The following is a 10,905-nucleotide window of genomic DNA, read 5'->3' on the forward strand; positions in this document are numbered from 1 at the left end:
ATGCATGGATGGATGGATGATGGATGGATGGATGATGGATGGATGGATGGATGGATGCATGGATGGATGGATGGATAGAGGGATGGATGGATGATGGATGGATGGTGGATGGATGGATGGATGGATGGATGCATGGATGGATGGATGGATGGATAGAGGGATGGATGGATGATGGATGGATGATTGATGGATGGATGGATGATTGATGGATGGATGGATGGATGGATGATGGATGATTGATGGATGGATGGATGATTGATGGATGGTGGATGGATGGATGATGGATGATGGATGATGGATGGATGGATGGATGGAAGGATGGATGGATGGATGCATGGATGGATGGATGATGGATGGATGGATGATAGATGGATGGATGGATGGATGGATGGATGGATGGATGGTGGATGGATGGATGGATGGATGATGGATGGATGGATGATGGATGGATGATGGATGGATGATGGATGATGGATGGATGGATGATCCAGATGTTCCAGTGGATCAAATCCATCCTCCTCAATGCTTAAATGATCCACACAGTAAACTTGCTGATCTTCTGACCTGCAGATGTTAAAGATCCTAAATGTCCTCCTCCTCCTCCTCCTCCTCCTCCTCCTCCTCCTCCTCCTCCTCCTCCTCCTCCTCCTCCTCCTCCTCCTCCTTCTTATTCTTCTTCTTCTTCTTCTTCTTCAGACTTTCCTTGAACGACAGGCGGCCTCTGAGCCGCCGGGGACCCAGCAAAGGACCTGAGGTCAGAGGTCAAGCTTCAGCCGTCTGTTTCTGGGTACATAGATGCCTTTATACAGGATGAGCTGAAAGTCATGGTTTCGCCTGCAAACACACCTGGAAGCAGGTGTTCTGGTAATGAACTGACTGGCCTTGAATGGGTTCAGCATTTCATCTTCCTTCAAATGAAAAATGGTTTTCTATTTTCTTTACCTTTAGGAAACATTACAGGGATCCATCTGAACTAACAATGTTTTATGATCTGATTCACATTAAAGCACATTTCATGCTGAGTGAACAGCTGCTGATCGATGAAAGGATGAATGTGAGGATAGAAAGTTCTCATCTTTGGCTTTTTAACTCTGATTCATTTTCTACGTTTGCACTTCTTCACATTTGATCAATGTGAACTTTTTTTTTACAAAAACATGTCAGAGGATGAAAGAGAGCACATCCAGTTAGTCACAGTCAGAGAAACAGGACTACACTGGAAAACAGGCCAAGCTCCAACATCTAGAAACAAAGGTGTTGATGGCAGCAGCACAGCTGATATTTCTCTCCAGGATGGAGTCACAGCCAAACAGGAACAGACCAGATGAAGCTACTATGAGAAAAAGCAGAGAGAGCAGAACGTTAGAGATTGAACTAACAGATTCTGCAGAATAGGAGAATAGAGATAGAATGAAGCAGAATGATGAAAAAGGGGTCCCTATGTCCTCCAGCAGTCTAAGCCTATAGCAGCAGAACTATAGAGATAGCTCAGGATAACCTGAGCCACTCTAACTAGAAGCTTTATCAAAAAGGAAAGTTTTAAGCCTAGCCTTAAAAGTAGACAGGGTGTCTGCCTCACAGACTAAAACTGGTAGTTGGTTCCACAGGAGAGGAGCCTGAGAACTAAAAGATCTGCCTCCCATTCTACTTTTAGAAATTCTAGGAACCACTAGTAAACCTGCAGATTGAGAGCGAAGTGCTCTGTTAGGAACATAAGGAACAATCAGATCTCTGATATCAGATGGAGCTTGGCCATTTAAGGCTTTATATGTGAGAAGGAGGATTTTAAATTCTATTCCGGATTTAACAGGAAGCCAATGAAGAGAAGCCAGGATAGGAGAGATATGATCTCTCTTTTTCATTTTCATCAGAACTCTGGCTGCAGCATTTTGGATCAGCTGAAGGCTTTTAACTACAGTTTGAAGATTAAGTGACTGACTAACCAGCTCATTTTTCAAAGACTATAACTTCTGTTTTGTCTGCATTCAGAAGCAGAAAGTTAAGAGTCATCCAGGTTTTTATGTCTTCAGACATGCCTGTAATCTATGTAATGGGTTAGTTTCTTCTGGATTATAGACAGATATAGCTGCGTATCATCAGCATAAGATATTTTGCCAGTTTGGACTTTATTTAATCTAGTTTGTGTCATGGAGATTTAGAATCTATTATTCTTCAGAGACCTTACCAAGAGGACAGCAGCATATAAAACAAATTCAAAACATTAAAATTTTTCTAAAACTCCCACATGATATATTTACACACTTTTTAGAATGTTGAACCAAATGTTTGCTGCCATGATTTCAGTGGTTTGTCGTCTGCAGGAATTAGTTTTATAAAATTTTACTCTAATAATTTTTATTACCTGCAGTCATTTATTTAAAAGCCTGTTATAGAACATATTCATAAAATCAATGACGGTCTGGGATTAAACTGGATTAATCTGGTTTCCCTGTAGATGAGGAGGGGGCACCATCTTCTAACTAGAACCATCTGAATGTCTGATCATGGATGGAAGAAGAAAGACACTCTGTTCCCGAGGTGGAGAAAATATTTTTCTAAATTAAATGGAATTAAAATGGATTCAAACAGGAAGCAGATGGATGTCCACTGATGTCCACTGATGTCCACTGATGTCCACTGATGTCCACTGATGTCCAGAGTGCTGCAGAGAAGAGGCTGCAGGCTGAATGAAGCTCCAGGCATGCAGATAAAAGCTGTCAGCTTTCTATTTGCAGACTGAAGCCTTCCTGAGATAAACAGACACCAACCCTTTAGTTCATCACCAACACTGGAGATTCTGATTAGCAGCAACGTTCCAGCTTCTTTACATACCGGCTTCTTTTCTAAGTTAAAGGAGCTTTTTAATACTTTTTATATGAATTAAATGAGCCGATCTTCCAGGTTTATCACATCCAGACACAACGGATATCTGGATAAAGGTTAATATATGAATTTTGGTGCAGCTCAGGTACAAATTTGGCAAAATAAAAAAAAAAATGTGAGGAAGCAAGAAGTGACACTTGGCTTTAAAATAGAAACCAGTAGATAATAGAAATAACTATTGAAAGACGTGTATTACCAGGTTGCTCACATCCTTTGGATTTAATGAAATACATGGAAACGTGAAACAATCCAATAATGACTTAATAGAGTTAGAAGCTTCTTTTAAGCTTTTTCACATGACTTTACTGCTGAAATGCAGAAACTATCCAGGGAAACTGTCCACTTTTATTTATTTTATGTTTGATATTTACAGTCTAGATCAGGGACGTTCATAACAGCTAAACTTAAAGCACAGCTGCATTAAATCCTCTCTGAACACTGATTCATTCTGTATTTATCAGCTAATAAAACAAACTGCAGGAAGAAGAGCCTGAAAGGCTTCAGCAGCTTACATTTTGAGAGAAGATCTAAGAGCTGCTAACAACACAAAAGCTCCATCTTTAAAAAGCCAAAGAAGATTCCCAGATAATATGTTCAACTACAATAAAGATTATTTAGTGAAAGAAGTGGAGCAGCAGCAGACTCTTTGGTCGCTGGAGGAGATGTTTGAAAGGCACTCTGAGGAGGACTGATATGAGCAAACAGATAAGAGGCAGTGCATCTTTGCTTTTCCTAAAATGGACTGCAGCAGCCAAAGGTCCAGGATCTGCCCTCAGGGTGTCTTCATGGACATATATAGTCCAGCAGCGGTTTTAGCCATCAGATGTTTCCTAGTTTGGCTCAAAGAGAGCATTTAAAACTGCTTTCCTCTTCAAAACAGCATCAGTTCTCCAGGGAGGACTGGAAGAGAAGCACATTATTCATTGACGTGTTGGTCTGTCTAGGCTGAACCTTCCTCGTCCACCATGGGTGATGCTCTGATGGCAGAGTTTGGAAAGGCTGCTCCTTTTCTGAGGAAGTCAGACAAGGAGCGTCTGGAAGCTCAGACTAGACCTTTTGACATCAAGACCGAATGTTTTGTTGTTGATGATAAAGTAGAGTTCATGAAAGGACAGATCCTCAGCAAAGAAGGAGGCAAAGTGACTGTCAAGAAGGAGGATGGGACAACTGTGACGGTGAAGGAGACAGATGTTCATCCCCAAAACCCGCCAAAGTTTGATAAAATCGAGGACATGGCTATGTTTACGTTCCTTCATGAGCCGGCGGTGCTATTTAACCTCAAAGAGCGTTACGCTGCATGGATGATTTACACCTACTCTGGGCTATTCTGTGTCACTGTCAACCCATACAAGTGGCTCCCCGTCTACGACTCCGAGGTGGTGGCAGCCTACAGGGGTAAGAAGAGGAGTGAAGCTCCCCCTCACATCTTCTCCATCTCTGACAATGCCTACCAGTACATGCTGACCGACCGGGAGAACCAGTCCGTCCTCATCACCGGAGAATCTGGGGCAGGAAAGACTGTTAACACCAAGAGGGTCATCCAGTACTTCGCCAGCATTGCAGCAGTTGGAGGCGGGGCCAAAAAAGACAGCAGCAAAGGGACCCTGGAAGATCAAATCATCCAGGCAAACCCAGCACTGGAGGCCTTTGGCAACGCCAAAACACTGAGAAATGACAACTCGTCTCGCTTTGGAAAATTTATCCGAATTCATTTTGGCACAAGTGGTAAACTGTCGTCAGCTGACATCGAGACGTACCTGCTGGAGAAGTCTCGTGTAACTTTTCAGCTAAAGGCTGAAAGGAACTACCACATCTTTTACCAGATCCTGTCCAATCAAAAGCCTGAGCTGTTGGATCTGCTGCTTATCACCAATAATCCATACGACTACTCGTACATCTCCCAAGGAGAGGTAACAGTCGCCTCCATCAACGACTCAGAGGAGCTGATGGCCACTGACAGTGCCTTTGATGTTCTAGGTTTTACCCCTGAAGAAAAAATGGGTGTCTACAAACTGACCGGTGCCATCATGCACTACGGCAACATGAAGTTTAAACAGAAACAGCGAGAGGAGCAGGCAGAACCCGACGGTACTGAGGCTGCAGATAAATCCGCTTACCTCATGGGCCTCAATTCTGCCGACCTCATCAAAGGGCTGTGCCATCCCAGAGTCAAGGTCGGGAACGAATACGTTACCAAGGGCCAAAGCGTTGACCAAGTCTACTACGCCATCGGAGCACTGGCTAAGTCTGTGTATGAGAAGATGTTCAACTGGATGGTGGTTCGGATCAACCAGTCGCTGGACACTAAGCAGCATCGTCAGTACTTCATAGGAGTGCTGGACATTGCTGGTTTTGAGATATTTGATTTTAACACATTTGAACAGCTGTGCATCAATTACACAAACGAGAAACTGCAACAGTTTTTCAACCATCACATGTTTGTCCTTGAGCAAGAAGAGTACAAGAAGGAGGGGATTGAATGGGAGTTTATCGACTTTGGGATGGATCTTCAGGCCTGTATCGATCTGATTGAGAAGCCTTTAGGAATCCTTTCAATTCTAGAGGAAGAGTGCATGTTTCCCAAAGCCAGCGACCAGACCTTTAAGGCTAAGCTTTATGATAATCATCTAGGCAAGAACAAGATGTTTGAGAAGCCAAGGGCAACCAAGGGGAAATCAGAGGCTCATTTTGCCCTGGTTCACTACGCTGGCACTGTTGATTACAACATTGGTGGTTGGCTGGTCAAGAACAAAGACCCTCTAAATGAAACCGTGGTTGGTCTTTACCAGAAATCCTCTCTGAAGCTGTTAAGTCTGCTGTTTTCAAGCTACTCAGGAACTGACGGCGCAGAAAAAGCAGGTGGCAAAGGAGCCAAGAAGAAAGGTTCTTCCTTCCAGACAGTGTCTGCTCTTCACAGGGAAAACCTGAATAAGCTGATGACCAACCTGAAGACCACCCATCCCCACTTTGTCCGCTGTCTGATTCCGAATGAAAGGAAAACTCCAGGGGCCATGGACAACTGCCTTGTGATGCACCAGCTCCGGTGTAATGGTGTTCTGGAAGGCATCAGAATCTGCAGGAAGGGGTTCCCGAACAGGGTGCTCTACGGTGACTTTAAGCAGCGCTACAGAATCCTGAATCCCTCTGCCATCCCAGAAGGCCAATTCATCGACTGTAAGAAGAGTGCTGAAAAGCTGCTGGGATCCCTTGACATTGACCACACACAGTACAAGTTTGGACACACAAAGGTGTTCTTCAAAGCCGGGCTGCTGGGAACCCTGGAGGAGATGCGAGATGAGCAACTCTCTCGGATCATCACCAGGATTCAGGCTAATGCCAGAGGGCTGCTGATGAGGGAAGAGTTTGCCAAACTGGTGGAACGCAGAGATGCCCTGATGGTTATTCAGTGGAACTTAAGATCCTTTCTGGGTGTGAAGAACTGGCCCTGGATGAAGCTGTTTTTCAAGATAAAACCCCTTTTGAAGAGTGCAGAGGCAGAGAAAGAGATGGCCAACATAAAGGATGAATTCAAAAAGGTGAAGGAAGCACTGGAGAAATCAGAAACACGGCGGAAGGAACTAGAAGAGAAAATTGTGACTCTTCTTCAAGAGAAGAATGATTTGACTCTGCAGATACAGTCTGAACAGGACACCCTGACAGACGCTGAGGAACGCTGTGAACAGCTGATTAAGAGCAAAATTCAACTGGAGGCCAAACTGAAAGAGATGAATGAAAGACTAGAAGATGAGGAGGAAGTGAATGCTGATCTTACAGCTAAGAAGCGCAAGCTTGAAGATGAGTGCTCTGAGCTGAAGAAGGACATCGATGACCTAGAGCTAACTTTAGCCAAGGTAGAAAAGGAGAAGCATGCTACAGAGAATAAAGTTAAAAACCTCATGGAAGAGATGGCTTCCCAGGATGAAAACATCCTGAAGTTGACCAAAGAAAAAAAAGCACTGCAGGAGGCCCACCAGCAGACACTGGACGACCTTCAAAGTGAAGAAGACAAGGCCAACAGTCTGACCAAAGCCAAAGCTAAGTTGGAACAGCAGGTAGATGATCTGGAGGGCTCCCTGGAACAAGAGAAGAAAGTCAGAATGGACCTGGAGCGCTCAAAGAGGAAGCTGGAGGGTGACCTGAAACTGAGCCAGGAAACCCTGATGGACTTGGAGAATGACAAGCAGCAGCTGGAAGAAAAACTAAAGAAAAAGGACTTTGAGGTCAGTCAAATAAACTCAAGACTGGAAGATGAGCAGATTGCTTCAGTTCAGCTCCAGAAGAAGATGAAAGAAAACCAGGCAAGAATTGAGGAGCTGGAGGAAGAGCTGGAGGCTGAGCGTGCAGCGCGGGCCAAGGTGGAGAAGCAGCGCTCAGATCTTTCCCGTGAGCTGGAGGACATCAGTGAACGTCTGGAGGAAGCCGGAGGGGCCACATCTGCTCAGGTGGAGTTAAACAAGAAGAGAGACGCTGAATTTCAGAAGCTGCGCAGAGAGCTGGAGGAGTCGACTCTACAGCATGAAGCTACCGCTGCCACCCTGAGGAAGAAACATGCTGACAGTGTTGCTGAACTGGGAGAACAGATAGATAACCTGCAGCGTGTGAAGCAGAAACTGGAGAAGGAGAAGACAGAGCTCAAACTGGAGCTGGACGACTTGGCCTCAAACATGGAGAGCATCGTCAAAAACAAATCTAACATAGAGAAAACGTGTCGCACCATGGAAGACAACATGAACGAGTACAAAAGTAAATACGAGGAAGCTCAGCGAAGTGTCAATGACTTGACCACTCAGAAGGCCAAACTGCTAACTGAGAATGGAGAGCTAGGACGTCAGCTGGAGGAGAAGGAGTGCTTGATTTCTCAGCTGACCAGAGGAAAGAACTCCTACAACCAACAGGTTGAAGATCTGCGCAGACAACTAGAGGAGGAGGTAAAGGCCAAAAATGCTCTGGCACATGCTCTACAATCCGCTCGCCATGACTGTGATCTGCTTCGGGAACAGTTTGAGGAGGAGCAGGAAGCCAAGGCGGAGCTACAGAGAGCTCTGTCTAAGTCCAACACAGAAGTATCCGCCTGGAGAACCAAGTATGAGACTGATGGAATCCAAAGAACAGAGGAACTTGAAGAAGCAAAAAAGAAGTTGGTTCAGAGACTGCAGGAAGCTGAGGAGGCAATCGAGGCGGTGAATGCAAAGTGTTCATCTCTGGAGAAGACCAAACACCGCCTTCAGAATGAGATTGAAGACCTCATGCTGGATCTGGAGAGATCTAACGCTGCATCTGCTGCCCTCGACAAAAAACAAAGAACCTTTGACAAAGTCCTGGCAGAATGGAAGCAAAAGTTTGAGGAGTCACAGTCTGAACTGGAAGCCTCTCAAAAGGAAGCTCGTTGTCTGAGCACTGAACTCTTCAAATTGAAAAATGCCTACGAGGAATCCCTGGATCAACTGGAGACAATGAAGAGAGAGAACAAGAACCTTCAGGAGGAGATTTCTGACCTGACTGAGCAGCTCGGAGAGGGCGGCCGCAGCGCCCACGAGCTGGAGAAGATCCGAAAGCAGCTTGAACAAGAAAAGGCTGAACTGCAGTCTGCACTGGAAGAGGCGGAGGGTTCCCTGGAACATGAAGAGACCAAGATCCTCCGTGCTCAGATGGAATTTAACCAAGTGAAGGCTGAAATAGAGCGTAAGCTGGCTGAAAAAGATGAGGAAATGGAGCAGGCCAAGAGGAACTACCAAAGAATGTTGGAGTCTCTTCAATCCTCTCTGGAGTCTGAAACCAGGAGCAGAAATGAAGCCTTGAGGATCAAAAAGAAGATGGAGGGTGACCTCAATGAGATGGAAATCCAGCTGAGCCAAGCCAACAGGCAGGCAGCAGATGCCCAGAAACAGGTCAAGACCCTTCAGGCTTTCCTAAAAGATGCTCAGCTCCAGCTGGACGACGCACAACATGCCAACGATGACCTGAGAGAAAACATGGCTTTGCTGGAGCGGCGCAGCAATCTCATTCAGGCTGAGCTAGAGGAGGTGAGGGCGGCCCTGGAGCAGACCGACAGGAGTCGTAAACTAGCAGAACAGGAACTGACAGATGCAACAGAGCGGATGCAGCTGCTGCATTCCCAAAACACCAGCTTGATCCATCAGAAGAAGAAGCACGAGGCAGATCTCCTCAGCCTGCAAAACGAACTGGAAGACGCCATACAAGAAAACCGCAATGCTGAGGAGAAAGCCAAGAAGGCCATTACTGATGCAGCCATGATGGCCGAGGAGCTCAAAAAGGAGCAGGACACCAGCGCCCATCTGGAGCGAATGAAGAAAAACATGGAACAGACGATCAAGGACTTGCAGCACCGTCTGGATGAAGCAGAGCAGCTCGCCATGAAGGGCGGCAAGAAGCAGCTCCACAAGCTGGAGGCTCGCATCAAAGAGCTGGAGAACGAGTTGGAGGCAGAGCAGAGGCGAGGAACCGAGTCCATTAAGGCGGTTCGCAAATACGAGCGCCGCATCAAGGAACTCACCTACCAGACGGAGGAGGACCGCAAGAACATGGCACGCCTGCAGGATCTGGTGGACAAGCTTCAGCTGAAGGTCAAGTCCTACAAACACACAGCTGAGGAGGCAGAGGAGGCGGCAAACGCCAACATGGCCAAACTCCGCAAGCTGCAGCACGAGCTGGAGGAGGCAGAGGAGAGAGCGGACATCGCAGAGTCGCAGGTCAACAAGCTGAGAGCCAAGAGCAGGGATGGATCCTCCAAGAAAAGCTTGGATGACTGAGGAGGTCTGGGTGAGTTCTTCATGCTGCAGCGGCTCAGATTCTCAACAACCACCCAGACCTTGAAGGTCCAGACCCTGAAGGTTTCAGGGTCTTCAGGTCAGGATCCAGACCTTCAGGGTCCAGACCTGAAGACCCTGAAACCTTCAGGGTCTTCAGGTCTGGAGCTTCAGGGTCCAGACCTTCAAGGTCTGGGATTATTTAACGCTGAGGGATTAAACCAAAACACAGTGATAAAATGAGGAGTGCATTCATGTTTTCTTTGTCAGTGTTTTAATTCAAACATAGATATTCGTCTCTCAAACTAATCACTCAGTTCTTATCCTCAGGATTTTAATTCAATTGATTGAAATAATTTCTGCTCAGATTAGAAAACAGGAAGTGCAGCCATGAATCCATATTCAGATCCAGATTAATCCAGAAGCATTTCAGTTGCCATAGAAACACAGCATCCCTTCAGGTTTCTGATTCTGCTGACAGACTCTAAATCTGTTTCTTCTATAGGTTCTGGTTCTGGACGTCTGGTAGCGAACCCGCCACGCCTCTGATCTCTACAACCTTCCTGCTGACAAATAAAAACTGTGTTTGATGTGGAAATGATGCTCAGCTGCTGTAATGACCTGTTAGGATATGTTGCTTTTCCATCAAACCTTCCAGCATTTAGCTTCAAACTCTATGCTGTGATTCTATATAGATATATACACACAGTGTGCAGTTCACATGTTTCTAGATCTATAACATAAATTATTTCATCATCATGACTGTAGATTTTGATCAACATTTCACCAAATTTTAACCCTTTGCATGTAGGTTGTTATAAATGTTTATGTTTGTAGGAATCATTGAAGCGACTGAAGCCACCAGATTTAGAGCCGAGATGTTTGGTTCAGCAGACGCCATGTTGATGCTGAGTGGCTTTGATTTGATCTTCTAAGCTCTGTAGACTCTGTAGACAGATGAGAATAAAAGCTGATGAGAACGGCTCTTTCTCTGCATGTAAATCAATCACTGACTCATTTATGAAGGCAAAGCCCGGAATTGATAAAAACAGATTTCCTATTGGTTCCTCAGGCCCACTCTGGGCCACCAGTACGGGTCAGGAGGTTCTGGAGACCCAGATGGTGGCTGAGGGGACCTGAACCCACAACATCACTTCATTTGAAACTTGATCATAGATCTATTTTATCAGATCCAAAGTGCAGTGATCTATGCTGACAGCTCGGCCCACTGAGGATGACGAGCAGCTGAAAGCCT

At 45.6% G+C, this 10,905-nt stretch overlaps 1 protein-coding gene across 1 annotated transcript; it reads left to right on the forward strand.

The window, feature by feature from the left end:
* Positions 1-3,741: 3,741 nt before the first annotated feature.
* On the forward strand, positions 3,742-10,635 carry myh6 (myosin, heavy chain 6, cardiac muscle, alpha). The gene is made up of 2 exons (XM_038276564.1): positions 3,742-9,663; positions 10,156-10,635. The coding sequence occupies exon 1, from the start codon at positions 3,849-3,851 to the stop codon at positions 9,651-9,653; it is 5,805 nt and encodes a 1,934-aa protein (XP_038132492.1). The 5' UTR covers positions 3,742-3,848; the 3' UTR covers positions 9,654-9,663; positions 10,156-10,635.
* The last annotated feature ends 270 nt before the right edge of the window (positions 10,636-10,905 follow it).

Source organism: Cyprinodon tularosa, unplaced genomic scaffold (assembly GCF_016077235.1).
Source record: "Cyprinodon tularosa strain WSP-4 unplaced genomic scaffold, ASM1607723v1 ctg1250, whole genome shotgun sequence".
In the NCBI taxonomy this organism is placed as follows: domain Eukaryota; kingdom Metazoa; phylum Chordata; class Actinopteri; order Cyprinodontiformes; family Cyprinodontidae; genus Cyprinodon; species Cyprinodon tularosa.